Below are 21794 nucleotides of genomic sequence, written 5' to 3'. Positions count from 1 at the left end.
GCATACCCTTTCAAGAAAATCACATACACCTTTGGAAGTCACAAGAATACAGATTCAACTGTACTGCTCTCACAGAAATTAGATGTTTATTTATTTTGTAGTGTGATAAAAACTGTCTCCATTCACATGTCTAGTACACAACTTCATCAGATCTTCCAATGCATGGCCTCTAAGACATGGGATACCTCAAGCACAATCTGAGGAAGCAGAAACCACTACCTACCCTTGTAGGGCTTTAAATACTACTTTTTTAGTATCTTAGTCTCCAGATAGAGATTGTGAAATCCACCTTTCATCCCAACTTCTCCCTAGAAAGCTCCACACCCCATGTAGTCTGTTACTTGATTTTGTTTTAGTGGCCTAGAAGACCCAGAATCACCTGGAAGCACTGTCTTTGCACCAATATCCTTCTAAATAACTCTGGCAACAATTTGAGAGCCCAAGAAAACAAAGACAGAAGTTTCTAGATAAAACAAAAATCTTAATTTGTTGTGGTTCAGCTACCCCCCGCCCCAGCAGCCAAAGTCACCTACTGCCGCTCACACAACTGCCCCCCAGCACTTCTGGTGGGATGGAAAGGAAAGCCAGGAATAAAAAAAAAAGCAAAGCCCTGTGAGTTGAGATAAGGAGAGTTTAACAGAGAAGCAAAAAGAGGTAACAGCAATCAGGGAGAACAATAACAACAATGAAATAAGATGTACAGTGAGTGGCACAAAACGCAATGCTGTCCACAATGATCCCATCCATCTGTGGTGAAGGCACCACATGCCCAGAATTATGCCCCCAAATACCAGCTAACTTGTCCCAACATGTTTTGGTAAGTCCCCCCTTTCCACCCTCCTTTCAGGAGAAGAGGACAAAGGCCCAGGCGCCAACCTGTCTCCTAAGGGATAAACAACTACATGCACCCATCACATGGCATGCTCGTGCTCTTTCCATCTAAAGGCATAATTCTAGCTTCACCCTTTCTATAGGTTGAAGCAGGTTGTTGACAAGTGTGCCCATTGGCCAGATCCAGCCTCGAGAAATCTGTAAGTACTACTGCATTTGTTTACCATTTTGCTCTCTCCTTTTGCTTTCTCTCGCTTTGGTCGAGCTATGGAAGCTCGCAACCCCTAAGTCTTCTCACTCCCACATGCAAGCGTACTAGAGGCCTCTTCAATACTGAAAGAAGCCAGCTCCCAGAGCTGCTCGAGGAACCCGCAGAGGAGATCCCTTCACTCAGCTACAGAGAAAGGCAGTGTTGTAAGCCCAGTCTTCGAGAGGACTGAGGAAACCCCGAGACGGTAAGCTTTAGCCCAGAAGGGGAGGGATTAGCCCAAGCCTGGCAGTCCAGATCTGCTGCAATCATAAGCAGCCATAAGCAGAAACGCATCTTATGTGACCCCCGCCATTTGCAGCAGGAGAAAGAAAGCCTTGTCCCCACCCGCGGATGCAGGAGGAGAAAGAAAGTTGCCGCCCAGATGGGACCAGCCCCGGGCAGATAGGCAGCCAACAGCGAGCAACCAGCAAGCGTAAACCAGCAACTTGCCTCGCTAGAAAGACAGAATGTATCTTTCCATGTGTGCAACATTCAGTAACATTCTATTCAAAGCGCCTGCGCATAGCCCTGTGATATTTCTAGCTTAACTTGCCTCGTGATAACATTATAAATATCTCTGCACATAGTTAGCAGCCATCAAGCATCTTGTTGAGCCTCTGTCTAGTGGACAAGTGGCAGAACTGCACCCTTTCATTCCCTTAATTAGAAATTGTAAATATTATAATTGGGTATAACTGTAAATACTGAACCAGTTATGGACTATATTTTTTACAACCGTGCATTCAAATCAATATATATAAGGTCATTATATATATTATATATATATCAAATATATATATATATATATCAAATCAATATATATATGGTCATTATATAATTATTCATATTTTTAATAATTAATGATAATTTTTACATTTCATATTTCCTAATTCATAACCATCATCTTCCATCCCTAATCCACCACACCACCTCTATGCCACCACAGTCACCTGCTCAAAGCACCCACTTGCTCCAGCCAACCCTTCCATTATGTAGTAGGCATGAGGCAGAATGGTAGCAAATATCCCTTGGCTGATTCAGCTACCTGTCTTGGCTGTGCCCCACCCCCCCCCCCCCATCATCTTGTGAAAGGAAAAAAATCAACCCAAAACTTAGCCCTATCTTAGCTGAATGTAGGACATGATCACAAGGACTTGAAGGGGTATGTCACAGACCTCAGGTATCACTTAAAAAAGTATTTGAAGCTAGAAAATGTATATTGTGGAGGAGCAATTATACTTCAAGTGATGGGTACCAATTTAAAGTTATAGCCATTTAAAGTGATACAGAGTGGACTAAACACTTTTCTCCAGCTAACAAGGCACAAACAGTATCCAAGCACTGGCACTTGGATGTTCTGTAACTCAGGCAGCATTTCCAATAGGGCAAAGCACTTTGAATATTAAGTTACAAATCTTTGTTTGTGTTTCAATTCAATATAAAAACAAGAAGTGGAAATTAATGTGTAATGCAATGCTGCAATGTGTCCAGAGATGATGGAAAAGGAACACACCCTGATCAGACAGAACTACTGTCAGTGTGTCCAGTTCTGAGTCTTCAAAAGGCATTGAGGCAAGACAGATTAGATACTTCTAAGAAATATAGTTGCTTTTCATACTCTCTTGGAGATTTCATGTGGGCACAAATGAATACAAGCCTATGCGTCTTTGTTCTTAAGTGAAAGGCACTTCCAGATTCTCTTCAACCTGCTATAGGAGCCTCCATACATCCACAGAAACAGCCACAGATCCCACAGGAAAAATGTGCAACATTAATGCAGTTCAGGAAATGACTGATGAATCTGACCTTTAATCACTTCATTTGCATGTATGGAAACCAGACCTCTATGGATTACCTTTGATCTTCACATTTCCTTATGTGCTAGCAGCTGCCTCGGGGGCAGGTGCTTTGTTGGCTGACTATTTAGCAGACATGGGATATATTTCCTGGATCCTATTCAATGTGCCCCCGCCCTGGCACCCCCGACAGTCACAAAATGAAGATATAAATACGCCCTTGGAAGGGCGCTTAGCTGGTCAACAAGGTCAATAGCATCCTGGTCTGTATCAAAACCAGTGTGGCCAGCAGGAGTATGGAAGTGATCATGCTTCTGTACTTGGCACTGGTGAGGCTGCACCTCAAATACCATCTTCAGTATTGGGCCCATCACTACGTGAAGGACATGGAATTGATGGATCACATCCAGAGAATGGCAACAAAACTGGAGAACAAGTTTTACAAGGAGCGGCTAAGGGAAACTGAGATTGTTTAGTCTGGAGAAGAAGTGGCTGACGAAAGACCTTATTGCTCCCTACAACTGCCTGAAAGCAGGTTGTAGTGAGAATGGTGTTGGTCTCTTCTGCCTAGTAACAAGTAACAGGATGAGAGGAAATGGCCTCACGTTGCACCAGGGGAGATTTAGATTGGATATTAAAAAAAACTTTTTCACTGAAAGAGTTATCAAATTATGCAATTGGCTCCCCAGGAGGGTGGTTGAATCTCAGAAACACAGGAACGTTCAGGTTGGAAAAGATCCTCAGGATCACCAAGTTGAACCGATTACCCTGCTTTACAAAGTTCACCACTAAACCATATCCCCAAGCACAAAATCCAAACGACGTTTAAACATATCCAAGGTTGGTGACTCAACCACCTCCCTGGGCAGCACATTACAATGCCTGAGCACTCTTTCTGTGAAATTTTTTTTCCTAATGTTCAGTCTAAACCTACCCGGTTGTAGCTTGAGGCCGTTCCCTCTTGTTCTATCACCAATTACCTGTGAAGAGAGACCAGCACCAGCCTCTCCACAACATCCTTTCAGGTTGTTGTAGAGAGTAATGAGGTCTCCCCTCAGCCTCTTCTTTTCAAAACTAAACAGCCCCAGCTCCCTCAGTCGCTCTTCATAAGATTTATCCTCCAGACCCTTCACCAGCTTCATTGCCCTCCTCTGCACTCACTCCAGCACCTCCATATCTCTCCTGTATTGAGGTGCCCCAAACTGGACACAATACTTGAGGTGTGAACTCAACAGAGCTGAGTACAAGGGGACAATCACCTCCCTACTCCTGCTGGACACAGCATTTCTGATACAAGCCAGGATGCCATTGGCTTTCTTGGCCACCTGGGCACACTGCTTGCTCATATTCAGTTGCTTGTCGATTAGCATCCCCAGGTCCCTTTCTGCCAGACAGCTTTCCAGCCACACTTCCCCAAGCCTGTAGTGATGCTTGGGCTTGTTGTGACTCAACTGCGGGACCTGGCATTTGCCTCGGTTGAAGCTCATCCCATTAACGTTGGCCCGTGGGTACAAACTATCCGAGTCTGTAGAGCCTCCCTACCCTCATGAAGATCAACAACTTGGTGTCATCTTCAAAATTACTGATGACACACTCCATGTCTTCATCAAAGTCATCAATAAAGATGTTAAACAGAAGTGGTCCCAACACTCAGCCTTGAGGAACACCACCGGTGACTGGCCGCCAGCCATATTTACCCCCATTGCCCACCACTCTTTGGGCCCGTTTGTCCAGCCAGTGCTTTATCCAGCAGAGTGTGTGCTCATCCAAGCCATGACAGCCAGTTTGTCCATGAGAATTCTGTGGGAAATGGTGTCAAAGGCTTCTTAAAAGTCTGGGTAGACAATACCCACAGCCTTTCCTTCATCCAACAGTCAGGTCATCCTGTCATAGACAGAGATCAGGTTGGTCAGGCAAGACGTGCGCTTCATAAACCCCTGCTGACTGGGCCTGATCCCCTGGTTTTTCTCTATATGTTGTGTAATTGTGCTTGAGATGATCTGCTCCATGACCTTCCTTGGTACTGAGGTCAGACTGACAGGTCTATAGTTTCCTAGATCCTCCTTTCTTCCTTTCTTGTAGATGGGTGTGGTGAAGGCACCCTATGCCCAGAATTATGTCCCCAAACACCAGCAAACTTGTCCCAACATGTTCTGGCAAGTTCCCCCCTTCCACACTCCTTCCCAGAGTGGGGACAAAGTCCCAGGCACCAACCTGTTTCATTGAGGGGTAAAAAACTGCATGCACCCATCGCATGGCATGCTCATGCTCTTTCCATCTAAGGGCATAATTCTAGCTTCACCCTTTCTATAGGGTAAAGCAGGCTGTTGACAACTGTGCCCATTGGCCAGATCCAGCCTCGAGAGATCTATAAGCATTACCCCTCTTGTTTACCAATTTGCTCTTTCCTTTTGCTTTCTCTCACTTTGCTTGAGCTACGTAAGCTCTCAGCACCTAAGTCTTCTCATTCCCACATGCAAGCATGCTAGAGGCCTCTGCAACACAGAAAGAAGCCAGCTCTCTGAGCTGCTTGAGGAACAAGCAAAGGAGATCCCTTCGCTGAGGCTACGAAAGCCACCCTCGTAAGCCCAGTCGCGTCTTCGAGAGGACTGAAACCCCGAGGGTAAACTTTAGCCCAGAAGGGGATGGACCAGCCCAAGCCCAGTGGTCCAGCACATCTGCTGCAGCCACAAGCAGCTGACCAAGCAGCAGCAGGCCTTGCATGACTCCTGCTGTTTGCAGGAGATAAGCGGAGCTACCGTTACCGCTCCACAGCCCTGTGCCGTCAGGGGAATGTAACCCGGGATTTCCCGAGAGAGAGAGACACTCTCTCCTTTGAGTTCAAGCCAAGGACTGCATTGTCACCTTAATGGGAAGCAGTCACCAAGAGATTCAGCATAGTCAGCTCAGTTCGAGCCAAGCAAGGGGGAATCATTGCATAATCACACCCCTTCCCCGAAGCCCATCTCTGGGATCGGAGACGGCCGACCCTGCCTACCAGGAACCATCACCCCGACCACAAGGGCCAACCCTGAAGGACCCGGCCCTGCCACGCAGGACCACTGTGTTCAGGGAGCCACACCAATCCTGCCAACCCTCGGTTGCCGCAGTTGCGCCGTGGAACCACCCTGCCAAGGGAAGCCGCTGATTGGTGGAAAGTCACCCCTACCGTGGCAGGAGAAAGAAAGCTTTGCCCCACCCATGGAGACGGGAGGAGAATGAAAGTAACAGTCCGGAGGAAAGCCCCCCCACAGCCCGCCAGCGACTCAGCCACAGCCTCAGCCCCGGGAGCCTTCCCCCGCCTGGATGGACCAGCCCTGGGCAGAGAGACAGTGAGCAGCCAGCATAATCCAGCAACTTGATTCACTACAAATAAAGACACAGTGCATCGTTTTACATGTGCAACACTCGGCAACATTCGGTTCAAAGTGCCCATGCCTAGCCGCATGATATTCCAGATTGAATTGCTTCTTGATAACATTGTAAATTTCTGTGTACATAGTTACAGCTGCCAAGCATCTTGTCGAATCTCCATCTAGTGGACAAGCAGTGGAACTGCACCCTTTGTTCCCTTAATTGGAAATTGATTCTGTAAATATTCTAATCAGGTCAAATTGCATATACTAAACCAGTTATGGAATATATTTTCACAACCGTGCATTAGAATCAATATGTATATATAAAAGTGATTAATTGGTTATTAATAATTTTAATAATAAAATATAATTTTCATAATTCATATTTCATAATTCATACATTAATAATCCATCCATCCTCCTAATCACCACAATGGGCGTTACATTTGCTGCTCTCCAGTCCATTGGGATCTCCTCAGTTAGCCAGGACTTCAGGTAAATAATGGAAAGTGACTTGGTAAGCACATCTGCCAACTCCCTCAACATCCTTGGGTGTAGCCCATCTGGCCCCATAGACTCGTGTGTGTCTAAGCGGCCTGAAAGTATTTAAGAGACACATCTATGTGGTGCTAAGGGACATGGTTTAGCACCAGACTTTAATATTAGAGTTAGACTCCATGATCTTAGAGATCTTTTACAACAGAAACAATTCTATGATTCTATGATTCTAAACTTCTAAGATCTACATATACTCTGCATCCCCCTTTTTCCTATCTTCCCTTCAGGAAACTTTTTGAAGTCCTCAGTAAGAAAACCTCAATTGGCCTCTACAACAGTTTCTCAAGAATCAGAATTTGCACAAGTCTCAATTAAGGGACGACACTGCTACCTTTTACCTCACATTTTTAAAACAGATAGTATGGCATTATCTATGTTGTAAAGTCAATCCAGAAGAAATATCTATCTTAAAGTAATTCATGAGTGTACATGAAGTGTTATTTTCTCTTCCAACTAAAAACTGTAGCTCATACTAGTATTATCCAGGTTCCTGCTACACATTAGACATGGTTCATGAAACACTCTAACCTCAAGGCAAAGAAATTCTCAATATCAGATGCTCACACAAGACAGTTCAGAGTTGTGAAAAATACTTCCCTCCAACTTCAATTTCCATCTTCACTTTGTCAAATGTTATTAAAGACAGCATTAATGTCATGGTTCAAAAACTTTTGCTTCTGTAAGAATATTTCCCTTTCTCTGCCACAATACTTGTATTTATTATTCCCAGTCTAGAAGGGAGAACTTAACGGAAATTCTTTCTTTAAAAGTGCTGTCCACCTAAAATATGGAAAAAGTTATCAAAAATTATTGCAAATAATATGGAAAACTAAAACACTACCTACAAAAATCATATGGATATGTCCTTGGTTACTGAAACATCAGAAACCTACTTATCTCAAGTTGTCAGAAGACACTTAAACCTTCAGAAGAAGATAGCTTGCAATCAACAGGGACTTGTTTTCACCCACACAGCAACAAGAGCCAAACGCTGCCAGAATAGCTGCTGAAGGGCCAGTCCTAACAAGCAACAACTACACCCAGGCCTTGCACCTGGACCAAGGCAAAAAGAGGAAAAGCTCCAAGAGAACTGAATCCCAGAAGAGCCACGGAAAGGCTACAGCCCGGCAACACAGCACACGAGAGAGAGGCCCCTTAGCTATCTCCAAGCCAAGGAAAAGCCCCAGACCATGAACTGGGCACAAGAGGAGAAAAGCTCTAGTCCTCTCCAAGCCAAGGGCAACTCGAATTATAGCCACAGCATTTGGGAAGATACCAGACACAGGAGCAAGTTGTGAGTACCCAGATAATCTGCCACCGAATCCCATTTCTGGGAAACCACAGATTGCAGCACCTTTATTTCCTATTTGAATCACTGTATTGGAAATTCTTAGATATGTGTTTAAATCATTTAATTATCTTCATATGTGAAATGTATCACTCACAACCGAATAACAGAACCTGTAAATATATATACCTGTAAACTTTGTTAATAAGTTACAGTGATGTTTGAAGATACCACCACCAGGAAATATTAAATATAAAATATATAAAAATATATATTTTATTACAACATTTACTGGACTTATCTATTGAAATTTCTACTAGAAAATATGAGAAAATGGATATTCCAAGCACAACAAAGGCTGTGTGTCTACTGTAAGATCGAATGAAACTGGGAAAAACTCTAGGCATCGAAGCCAGGAGGTATGGAAGAGACCTTGATTATTCTAGTAAGGGCTCTTATCCTTTACAACATGGCAACTGGTCCCTGGGACTTTACAGCTTCAAAACTATGCTGGGGATTTGTCTGGAAGGAATCTAGATGGCATATGCCTAAGTCATGCCAGAGGACATTCTAACAGTTTGCTAGTAAAGACAATTGAAATACAGCACCTAAGAATGCTCCTAGACATGGTTTTCTATAGCAGGGGTAGCCCCAGTGGCCATCAGAATCTTACAAGACTACCAGAGAAGATTTGGTACAGATCAATGTTAAAATCAAAGTTACAGGTTGAAAGAAACAACCACAGGATGGAGTAAAAATAATTCCAGGTTCCAAAGCCCATACCACTTGCAGAAGGTCAGATAGTAGCCACAGTACTTCTTTCAGATACATGGCATTACATAACAGTCAGCATAGTCAGTGACTTAAAAATCAGGCTGCTAAAACTCACTATGCTCATGAAAATCCTAGGATTACTCCCTCTACTACCAAAAACTGTTTGCTTGTGGTGCCACTTTAGTTGAATACAGCACACCCGTATATTTCATTAATTGTTACTCAACATGATGGCTTTGACTTATGACATTCTAAATGCAGTAAGACAGGTTATTAAAAAACCCACAAAACTACAACCAAAAAAAAAAGCTTTTGTTTCATTAACGTTACCATAGCAATTCAAAAGCACAATATGTCTATGTCAGAAAGAGCTCACATGTAACCAAGCCTGGAACAATAGCTTTAGGTATAAAATATTCATTTTATATTCATATTCATTTCTGTGGAGAGTACTTAACCTGCTGAATATGCTTTAGCATTAGCATTTAAGCACCAAAGTATTCCTAAGAAAATAACTACATTATGAAATTTATCTAACAGTCTAGAGAAACACTCCTCTGGGAAAAGAAAGATATTGATCTGACTTTTCTCTGGAAGAGGAGACATTTGGACTTAAATGCTCAAAATCCCAAGAGGGCTTCAGTCACTATCACCCTGGTTAAAAGCCCCCCATTCCATCACTGACCTAGTGTAGGCATATAGATCGAGAACAGTGTTGACAGATATTACGTTCAAGCAGAGACAGATACTTTCCTATAAAGCGACTATTTTGAAGGACAAAACGTAAGCTATACTCTTTTCTTTTTCTTTAATATGTCCTACTGTCCATCTATACAGCTACCCACAAAAACTATTTCTGGGAAAAGGACCAGGAAAGAGGGCCACAGATTTCTCAGACTGCATTGCCAGCCAATTTCTTATTTCATTTAACCTGTAACATTTCAATAAGTATGCTAAAAATGCTGATCTATTTGCAATGACCTATTAAAACCACAGAATTTTTAAAATTATACAAATAGAATAAAAGTAAGTCAGATTGACATTACTGTTCTGGGTAAATTCTCCTTCAAAAAGTCAAAGTTGTTTAGATAAATATTAAATTTGCATCATTTTGAAATGTCCACAAACACTTCTTTACAAATACTAAGTGTAATTGAGTGAATACTTGCTTTTAGGAATGAGGTTTTGATAAGATTGCCTGTGAAGTCAACCCTTAACAGAAAGTGGCAAGGAGAACAGAGAAGAAATTATCCAAATATCCCATTTGGGACTGAATGCTTTTCAAAGATATATGCTTCTGACCACCGGGAAGAGATAGGAGAGCCTTGACGTTGATGTTTATAATTACTCTCAATATCTAGAACTAAAATGCTTCACTACATGCCTTCTAAAAATCTTGAGCACCAAAACAATGTCCAAAAAAACCCCAAAACACAATATATAATTCCACTGATATGACTAGTAGTAATATAGTGCATTCATACATCAGTTTCAGACCTTATGGTATTACATTCTGTTTCCTTTTCAAGCATTCAACGTATTGTATTGCTTTACTTACTAGTAGCAGTAGCAGGACAATATCAGGATTATCACATGCACAGGCTACATGCATTGATGTCCAAAAATCCTCATCTTGATGATTTACATTTACTCCTCTGTCAATTAGAATTTCAGCAGCAAATGCATTATCATAGCGAGCACACTAGAAGAAAGAAAAGCAGATTAGGGATGGTGTTTTACTCGGTGTACAACTGAATGCATTACACACAATTTTTGCTCCATTTAACATTTAAATTGAGCAGATGATGAGCTGTAGTTAAACTACTGTGATTGTAAGGAACACCAGCTGATGAATCTATAGAAATAGTTTTGTGAAGAGTACAAGTTCCCTGTGTGTGATTCACAGAATCCCTTATTGCCTGTGAAAAAGCAGTGTGAAATCTGTTGAAATCTTCACTGAAAATAAAGCTTTCTTTCAGTTCAACGTTGTAATTCGACATCAGTGCACAGGCATCAGTGCATGATGATCACATCTGAAGTGGTGGCATGTAAATAAATGTACATCCACACCTCCGTATGTCCACATGTACATGAACTTCTGCCTTTCACACAGAGCAGCATAAAGCATTCATAGCAAAAGCATTCATACATTCATAGCAAAAGCATTCAACAATACATGCCTCTCCGTATCTACTCCTACTTCCAGTTCACTAACTACCCTGATTCCTGTTCTGCGCATTAAGGGCGTGTTAGGGGTGGGAAGAGGGGTTTACACATGTATATGTTGGTATGGTTTTAGTTTTGATGACAGAGGCCAATAATTTTGATAGAAAAGAAGAAGCTGGCTTACACATTATTTTGAGGTAACTCCTCAGTCACATCTGACTTTTTAAGGATGTGCTTAAATACTTCAAAACACAATCAGAGCATGTAAGTTGAGATCCTTACAATCTCAGTAACTTTAGAGAATGATGTCTATCTTTCCTCACTGGAAAGAGGCTAGAGGGAGACTAATTTTCTGTATTAGATACTTAGATATCTTGAATATAATCATAGAACCAGTCAGGGTTGGAAGAGACCACAAGGATCATCTAGTTCCAACCCCCCTGCCATGGGCAGGGACACCTCACACTACATCAGGCTGGCCAGAGCCTCATTCAGCCTGGCCTTAAACACCTCCAGGGATGGGGCCTCAACCACCTCCCTGGACAACCCATTCTAGGCTCTCACCACTCTCATGGTGAAGAACTTCTTCCTCACTTCCAGACTGAATCTCCCCACTTTCAGCTTTATTCCATTCCCCCTAGTCCTGTCACTACCTGATAGCCTAAAAAGTCTCTCCCCAGCTTTCTTGTAGGCCCCCTTCAGATATTGAAAGGCCACAATAAGGTCACCTCGGAGACTTCTCTTCTCCAGACTGAACAGACCCAACTCTTTCAATCTGTCCTCATAGGAGAGGTGCTCCAGCCCTCTGATCATCCTTGTGGCCCTTCTCTGGACACATTCCAGCATGTCCATATCCCTCTTGTAATAGGGGCTCCAGAACTGGACACAGTACTCCAGGTGGGGTCTCACCAGAGCGGAGCAGAGGGGGAGAATCACCTCCCTTGACCTGCTGGCCACACTTCTCTTGATGCAGCCCAGGATCTGGTTGGCTTTCTGGGCTGCAAGTGCACACTGACAGCTCATGTTGAGCTTCTTGTCCACCAGCACCCCCAAGTCCCTCTCCTCAGGGCTGCTTTCCAGCCAGTCACTGCCCAGCCTGGATTTGTGCTCGGGATTGCCTTGACCCAGATGCAGGACCTTGCACTTTGTCTTGTTGAACCTCATGAGGTTGGCTTGTGCCCACCTCTCCAGCCTGTCAAGGTCCCTCTGGATGCTATCCCTTCCCTCCAGAGTTGCTGCTGCACCAGTGTCTGCTGCATCCTTAATATTTATGCCTCTTCCAATATTTAAAGCTGTCCCATACAGCACACATACACTAAGAGTACAAATACAACTAAATCTGCAGATAATTTGCAAGTGAGGGTTACATAATTATGTTGCTATGTCTGTATCACATGTGGAACCACACCATGGCATTCAGTTTTCTGGTCTCTATTGATTTGGTGTGGAAGCCAGGTCACTGAAGGAAAAAAAGAAGGAGGAGAAATGCTTAACTGGATTTCACTGTGAAGTCAAGATATAGCTGATATATTCATCCAAATGTAGGAGCTGTGCATACTACTATTATCTTAAGTATGGATAAGTCGGAGGATGAATATCAAATCCTATGAGGCTAAAAACACTCTTGACTTGAATGATTTCCAAATGTACTGACCATTAAATCATAGACCAGAAATTAAGTTGTGATGTATATCCTTTAGCTTATAACTTATCTGAGAGCTCTAGAAAGAGTTTTGGTTTGTTGCATTGGTATCATTTATTGTATCAGTAGCCTTATTTATATTGAGATGTTCAGTGTTCAAATTTTAACAAAGCAGAAATAAGATATTTTATAATACAAATCAGCATAATCTCATACCAATCACAATTTCAAAGCATTGTTAAGCAAAGAAATAATATTAATAATAGATATAGAGTTAGGGATTAGTTACCAGTTTGAAAACAGCCTAGATTTGTATCAGCAATTTAATTGCTGCTGCTTCTTGGTTCTTGTTCAGTGGATTTTGTGAAGTAACCGGACGGTCTCAAAGAGAAAACTAGCACTCATATACTTTGTTACTAGGGTGGGTTGGGTGATTGCATGAATTGATATGACATTATATACTGCCCAATGAATAGGCAACTCAGGCAAATACTCTCTTTTTTTGGGTACTTCTGCTCTGTTGAGTTTAACAAGAGTTCAATGGACACTTCTAAAGCTCCCAGGAGATTCAGGCACACTGGGACACTGTCTACAGAGATAGCAACAGAATCCTTATGAAGTGTACCATTTGGGTGTTTTTAGAAATATATCACATTTTGGAAGCTAACAAATGGAAATAGAAAAAACTAATTGTATCATTAATCATATTTTAATCAAAATGTGAAAATAAATATATGTTCCATTTACTCTGGGATAAAACCATGTATCTTACAAGTGGAAAGGATAAACACTGATCAGGTTGTCCTTTGGAGAATCATAGAATTCTGGAATCATAGAATTATTAGGGTTGGAAGAACCTCAAGGATCACCTAGTTCCAATCCCCCTGCAATGGGTGGGGACACCTCACACTAGATCAGGTTGCCCAGCGCCTCATCCAGCCTGGCCTTAAAAACCTCAAGGGATGGGGCTCCTACCACATCCCTGGGAAACCTGTTCCAGCATCTCACCACCCTCATGGAGAAATCAGTTTACATAGAATTAGAGTGGTAGTAGTTAGAATGGATCTGAGTAGGTTTCAAAAAACATAAAAAAAGATGAATCTAAAAATACTAAGTTCTTGCAGGAAAATAAATTTGGCTTATGTGTTTTCCTATATCATCACTCTCCTGTCTGTACTACTCCCAAACTGGAGCCAAACCCAAGTTTCACTGACATCAGGTTTGCCCCTATCTCCAACAGGATGAGCTGCATTTACAAGTAGCTCTGGCTGAACTAAGGCAGTAGGTTACACACAGTTCTCCATTACAAATTTCTTACTACAGGAAACTCATTACACAAGGGAAACACTACATCTTGCAAGAGCATGGTTGCAGACTTGCTGGAGTCCAGTGACAGTACAGGATTGTCTTTTTTTTCTTTTAAGAAATCATCCTGCTTCCTGTACATACCATAAGAAACTCTAAAATAAAACACTCCTCCAGCAGACTTTTTACAAGATCTGTTATGCTCTTGATTTAAGAAGTCACATTTATTTTAGCAGCACTGTGCAATGAAATTGGATCCAAATATCTTTAAATAGTTTCATATTGAACAGAAAGTACGTCTGCAGTTGAAGCATCACAGATCAAAGTAAAGGATCATAAAAGCTAGGAATTTATGATGAGTTTTTCTACAATATTTTACCCCACAGTATTTCCTTCTTGTCTGCCTGTTAGTCTTTTGTCCACATGCTCTTACATCTTTCTTCTCTATTAGTCATTGTACACAAAGAGTTTTCCTTTTATCTTCCAGCTACTTAATCTAAATTGCTATGCAAATAATGATAAACTAAAGGCAGATAATGTGTTAAATACCAACATATGGGAGATTGGTGCAAGAAAATATGCATCGAAGCAAAACAAAAAATGTTACACACTAAGATTTTTCACATAGGATCTGCATATCTCTGAACCACATAATACTATCTATGGAATCTAGAAATGTTTCTTTTGTTCTTTTTTATGGCACAGACAAGTTATAAATAAAATATTTCATTCTACTTTGTTAGTTACCATTCCTATGACATGATTCATCCTTCATAAGCAATTTGAAATCAACTATTTATTTCGCATTCATAGCTGGATGTAATCACAATCACCATGGAGGACAGCACAGATAAAAAAATATTGCTCAGAGTTTCTTTTTGTGTGTGTGTTAATATGCCTGATCTGCTACTCGGTAGCCCAAAATGTTTATCCATGGTCACTAGCACTAATCTTCAATCACTCTTACCAGATGGAGCAAGGAGCCTCCAGAGGAAACAAGTGTATGAGGGTCAGCACCATCCTTCAATAGCCGTAGCACTGAAATATGAAAGAAAAGAGGAAGAATTAATGCAGCAATATACTTAATTCTGAACTGTTAATAGGTTTATTCCTCATCATCTTCATTAAGAGATTTAATAATATATGCAAACCTCCCAGATAACATTTTCAAAGCTATCATGTCAGCATTTCCCATCTCATCTATTTTAATGGATAAGCCTGGAAGCAAAGGGCCTATGATAATGATGCTAAATATGAACAGTATGAAGGACTTCTCAAGTTGACAGATGAGCATGTCAGTGCCGCAGATATGAGAGGAAAGAACTCTCTCAAGGTCGCAATCACTGGATTTTATTTTATCACTGGTTTTATTTTACTTTGTAGAGTTCTCATGAGATTTGTTGGCTTTTTTCTGTGAATAATTGAAAGTCATGTTCATAACTTGAAATTAATCATTATACCACAACTAAACAATCTGCACTCAATTTAACCTTTCTAGTGTACTGTCAGATCACTGATGCAGCATAATCCTTAAAGTGATATTTGGAGTCAAACTCCACTTCCAGTTACATTTATCAAAACCCTTTGAAATGAAAGCAGGTCTATAAACACAAGCAAACCCACAACCCTTCATATTGGTGTTCACTCAAGTACGAAAATTCAGTACTTCTTCCCCATGGTCTTTATTGCCTTCATAACCTTTTCACTCAGAATCAAAGCACTGACTAATTCATGCTACTGATATTCACTGCAGGAGCAGAATTGCACAGTAAGAATGCCAGCCATTATCCAGAGAATCCACACTGGCATTGCAACACTCTTCACTAAACTGGTATGAAGAACTCTTTTAAAAAGTCTCCATCTGGAAGAATAACTGCCAATAATGTTTCCTGTTTAAGAACACAGCTGGTTCTGCCTCCGTCATTTGGAAATCCTGGTTTTAATTCCGAGTTAACATTTCTGGATGGAGTAGTACAAAGGTGTGCAAGGTTTTAAGTTCTGAGTACCCCACAAAACTGTTCCACTGCAGTGCTCATCCCACAGAAAGACCATAACCTTTTTCTCAAGGTTCCTCTAACTTCTGTGAATCTGTCAAGAGACTCTTGTCACTGAAGCAGAGTGAGACTGTGGAGAAATATTTATACATTTTCATAACCCTGGGGAAAACGGATGAACAACAAAAACTAAAGTATTTATTTCTGCTCTCAGATTCACAAATTCAATATTGCCGTCAACATTGCCTTCAATACAAAATTGCCCTCATGAAGACAGAGACCATTAAAAAAAAGGTTCAGAACTAAGTCCCTTCCTTCTTATAATACCTAAATCACTGACCACATATGGCGATGCTTCCTCTACCTCATGTTTTAGTCAGTAAAGATCTTGTAAATACTCCTTCCTTAAACAGGTATGCAACCACATCCTCCTCAAGATTTAACATTTTCCATGCTCCTAAGTTATGCCATTTCTTTAGCAAGTAAGAAAGTATTAATTCAATATTACAGAACATTTTTTAAGGTTCCAAAATTAATTCCATTCTGTCAATCCCATCCAGATTTGACCTGAAAAAATTAATACTCCAAGTTTTCCCCTTTTGTCCATTGCTTTTCCAAGGGAAAAAAATCCACCCATTTCACTCTCCCAGCCTTCAGATTGGTAGATTCTTCCAGCCTTCAGAATGTAGATTCTTATGGACACTGTGTGTAGGTTAAAAACGCAAACTATGGCCTAGTTCCATCTGCAATGACAGTCTTATTTGCAAATAAGGGAATTATGGCAGATAGTCCTTAAAAGTGTGATTTGCACTCATCATTAAACTAATTGTGTTCTCAAGGAGGATTAACTTAGAGTATACATACTCTTTGAAAATGCCACTTTCATGGTATATTCTCACAGACTGCACTGGACCAAGCTCCCCAGAAAGGCTGTGGAGTCTCCTTCTCTGGAGATTTTCAAGACCCACCTGGATTCATTCCTGTGAGACTTGCACTAGATTATATGGTCCTGCTCTGGTAGAGGGGTTGGACTTGAAGATCTTCAGAGGTCCCTTCCAACCCCTAATATCCTGTTATCCTGTGTTTAGAATTTTGATATTTGTTGCAATAACTAGTACTTATGCAATGCTGTGTTGAATAGCATACAGCTACTCTGCCCCATTTAACCATCTATGACCTTGTATGCTGCACACAAAAGGAGTACAGATCTGAAGTGACAGCAGATCCTAGAAGACAAATTCAGAGAGCCCAGGGCTATCAGTAACTCAGCAGTGAACAGCTAATAATAGTAATGCAAACAAGAGACCTGCAATGTTGCATTTACAGCAAACCTAGTTTTAGTAGTAAAAGACTCCTCCCCCCCACCACCCCGAACAAAAAAGTCTAACATATGTAAAACTTCACCACTGTCCATCTGCTGTGCTGGATATAGAATACTAGTATATGCTTCTACTAATCATTCCTCTGGGAATTAGCAGCTATGTAGTGTAAACTTTGTTCCTGTTAAGATCTATTTTTGTTATCTTTGGCTTAACAGGAATAACTGTAGCTGGAAGGCTTGACTTGTTCATTATGTGCAGAAACATGACTTACTGCAGAAGCCTAGCTACAACCACAACTAACCCATCTCATGCTGCATGTTTCTGCCACCTGCTTCACACTGGCACAAGGCAAAGATTAGTTTTCAATCAGATCAACAACCTGAGTATGTGGCACTGAGTAATGCCACATGCCTGAGTATGAATCAAGAGAATAGGAAGAGAAATAGTATACTTGTCCACTTCCCTCACTTAAGGAAATGCTGTATTTTGCCCTTTAGCCCCTCCATAGTCAGATCTTTGGTCCAACTTTCTACAGATGCACCACTTATAATTCTTGCCACTTTCCTGCCTATTTAGCATCCTATTCTTATTCCTCCATAGTTACTCTCCACTTTCAGCTTGTACCAAATGTGCTATACAATTCACCTGTATATGAGAACAGAGGAATGTCAGTCTCTGGTAAGTTATTCTTAACCAGAGTAGCAAATTAAATCAAGAAATAAACGATAATTTTTTGGCTAATGCAGTCTTAGAAAAATATTTACCTCACACCTTTGCCATGATTAAATTAAATTTTAAAATCCAAGTACCCCTTTTGGTAATTCAATCATTCTTTTAAGTTGTCTTGTTTACTTAACAAACATATCTACAATACTAATACTATTACCACATCATTACTAGTGCAACAGCTGATGCTTTCCTTCAGAGGAAGTTCAACTCATCAAATGTTGACAGTGCTTATATAGAGCAGTCCCACCCTTCATGGGCTTTTCAAACATCTGATTTGTAATCCTACTGCTTTTCCCATCCTTGAAATACTTTCAGTGATCACCAGCAACATCTGTCAGACTTGTTCAAACCTTGTATTCTCATTTTCTGAAGACTCTCAGAAATAAATTCCCACCTTTGCTGCATGAAGATTAAAGACAACAAACCATAAAGAAAATATGCACAACATTTGGACAGCTAAGTGTTTTGCCATTCACCGAATACAGAAATGAAGACAGGAAAATTACTTTTTCCATACTGGCTGAAGTTGAGAATGTTTGCCTTGCATATCCAAGCTACACTGTCCATTGTTTGAACAGAGCACTGATGAGGATAAGGCTGAGGCTTCCATCCTTCCTGGCAAAATCCCTGTAGGGTAGAATTTTCACAGGCAGCCAGGAATCAGATTACCATGACCCCAAATCAACTGAGCTATTGATTTGCTGCCACACTTAAACACCTGAAGTGAATTGTCAGGCTAATTCCTGACAATTCCATTCACGAGATTGTTACCTTTAAAAGAAACAAGCCCCACCCAATGAAACAGGCTGACAAAGGGTACTTCTACAGCCCCAGATGACATATATCCCAGTTTTAAGGTTAGGCCCAGATGAAAATACATGTAAATTCTATCCCACGATCTCTTTGTGGAGAAATCAGTCACCACCCAAGGCTTGGAATCAGTTGAGTGGCTGGATCACTCCACTCTGGAAGCAAACTTCAAGCAGCACATGGCAAGATAGCTCCTTTCCTTTCTGCCTAGTGCTCTGTTACTTTCCCACCAGGTCTTGCACCCTCAATTATTATATGTCTACATCCAGGCATTTAGTAACCCTGACAGCTGCCTGATGATGCATGGCTGATCTTGAGGTCGAGGGCATGGTCCTCTAACCTGAGGTACCCTGAACTGGACAACCACATAAGAAAATAACGGGTTTGTGTCTAGGCCACAGAAACATCAAGTAAACTCCAGTGAGATCCACGAGGAGGATCATTGTTCCCTGTTGACAGAGCCAGAATAATTTATCAGTTTAGGTATTACTATTATTTAATAAGTGCTAAATGTAAAACTTCTTCTTCAGGAAAACTCCCTCTCTTTAATTTCATTTCTATATATATATATACACAAAATTTAATGCAGGCTGTGTCTTCATTAGAAAATATTAAGGACACGAATCTGATGGCCTAAAAATGTTAGTGCATGGCTCCTACAGTGCCCAAGCACAGTGATACAAATCAGCTTATCTCCTTACACAAAAACGACAATGGGCAGTAGTTAAGACACATAAACTCATGGAAAAGCAGTATAGACTGAGATTTCAGAGGAAACACGATACAAAAATAAGTGGCACATTACCTAATACCTACATCTGATTTCTGTCTGTCTGGTTGGTTATAGTTACTCTTTCAAATAGAAGAACCCTAATTTACATAATTTACTTGCAAATACATGCAATGACCATATCTAGAGTGATATAGTAGAAGAGTGGTGTAAATCACACTAATTCAGAGAAGACTCTAAAATTAACATTAGTGGAAAGTAGTTGACCATACAGTAAACTTAAATAGCGCTTTTCTCAAAGCTTTCACTTCCAACTAGTTTATGTAGCTACTTCAAGATTTAAAAATAAATAAATAAATAAACAAAGGAGCTTAATATCTTAGCATTTAGGTCACCTATTGCATTCTGTATAAATGTTTTATCCACCTCCCATGTGTGGGTTCTTCCAGAGGTCCTGACAAAGATGATTAAAAATAGCAAACATGTAGTCAGCAGGCTAGAGCTGGTTATTACAAAAGCTCATACCCCACTGGGTTTTACAAATATGTGTCAATTTGAAAGCTCTTTAAATTACTGTAATTTTTAGGCTAACTTTTCTTCTACAAATACACATGATTGTACATTCAAATGTTCGTATAACTGAACAAAATTTCAGATCTTTACAAGACTTTACTAAACACGTTAAATTTATTTCAGACTTTGCAACTGGACAATCCTATAGTCATTAAATTATAAATACTAAAATACACATCAGCAAAATAAGTTATTCTGTGGTCAGTAGCTTAATTTGAAAACCATTGCCATCCTATGCTTTTCCTTAGTGTAACAGTAAAAGTTAAACAATTTGCATACCACACAAATTTTATGCTGAATAGACTGTACACCCTCTCTGTTTCAGTCACCATTTATGTTGATCCTATGCCAATGTTACTTAATTGCATAAATCAAATTACTGCTGACTTTATTCCGTATGAAGCAGGACTCAGCCCTTCTTTCAACTCTCACATCATGCAGAGCGAGTTTATGCCAGCTGGTTTAGAAGCCCTGTAAGCAAGTCATTACAATTTGTATTAGAGATCTTCAAGGATAACAAGCTATTATCCTGCTTAGCAGCTGCTAAATGGTACTAATTACCAGCTGTAGACCACTGGCAGTTAGATTCTGCCTGTATATGCTGGAATTCCTAGCATATGCACAAGAAAGACAACTTAATCCAGGCAGACTAAAACAAACTAGGGATATCAGCTATCCATGCATTAATCAAAAATAATGGTGCATGTGGTATATGAGTGACCAGAGATACAAAGGAAATGTCTGGTTCCAGGAATATATCGCCACTTGACAGATGTGGCTCAGGCCTCCCCTTTCACAGGGTGTAGTCTGTGACAATTTACATTGTCAAAGGCAGAGCCACTTCACTCTTGTTCAGGCTTGCTTTCACAGCCCTCTGCCCTCACCTCGCATAGCAGTGGTGTACATCACTCTGCCATGAGATCATGTGGGAAGCTAGACCAGCTGAAGTCTAACCTTACGAAAGCTGGTTTAGCTCACTTCAAGATGAGTATAAAGATAGGAGCACAAAAGGATAAGAGAGAAGCAGAGGAGAGCAGAAAAGAGAGCAACCAACAGCAACCTCAGTTTTAGCTTAGTTTTAGACTGTCTTAGAAACACATTTGGCAAGTGTCAGTTGGTATTGTACGTATTTGTATTGGGTTTGGCTGAGCTGGAGTTAATTTTCCTCAGAGCATCTTTCTAGTGCTGTGTTTTGCAGTGCTGTAGCTGGCTGTTGGTAACACACCAGTGTTTTGGCTGTTGCTGAATGAGCATCCTGGATGTTCTTTTCCAATGTTTCCCTGCCCCAAGAGTAATCTGAGATCTTGGGAGGGGATGCAGCTGGGACAGCTGACCCAAACTGACCAAAGGGGTATTCCATGCCATATGACATTAGCTCTGATATATAAGCTAAGACAAAGAAGGAAGTGTGGGGATATCTATCTATGGCGTCTGTACACCAGAGCAACTGTTACGTGTTAGAATCCTGCTTCCCAGGAGTGACTGACCACTGCCTGCTGATGGGAAGTAGAAAATAACATCTGTTTGCTTTTGCTTTCATGCCCAGCCTTTGCTTGTGCTTCACATTATTAAAATTGCTTCTACCTTATTACAGTCCTTTTGTTATATTTTCCCCTCTCCCATGTCCACCTAGGAAGGGAAGTGATAGAGCAGCTTTGGTGGTCATTTGG

The 21794-nt window shown here is 40.9% G+C and overlaps 1 protein-coding gene across 1 annotated transcript in view; it reads right to left on the bottom strand.

Moving 5' to 3' along the window:
- MYO16 (myosin XVI) overlaps positions 1-21794 on the bottom strand; it is a 294040-nt gene that overhangs the window by 253023 nt on the left and 19223 nt on the right. The window contains exons 2-3 of the mRNA XM_054383685.1: positions 14934-15004; positions 10412-10555 (exon numbers count right to left, since the gene is read on the bottom strand). Of these exons, the coding sequence (XP_054239660.1) occupies positions 10412-10555; positions 14934-15004 (215 nt within the window). The remainder of the gene's footprint in view (positions 1-10411; positions 10556-14933; positions 15005-21794) is intronic.

Source organism: Indicator indicator, chromosome 1, assembly GCF_027791375.1.
Source record: "Indicator indicator isolate 239-I01 chromosome 1, UM_Iind_1.1, whole genome shotgun sequence".
Lineage (NCBI taxonomy): Eukaryota > Metazoa > Chordata > Aves > Piciformes > Indicatoridae > Indicator > Indicator indicator.
Note: the sequence above shows the minus strand (reverse complement) of the source record. Positions and strands in the feature narration are given on the sequence as shown.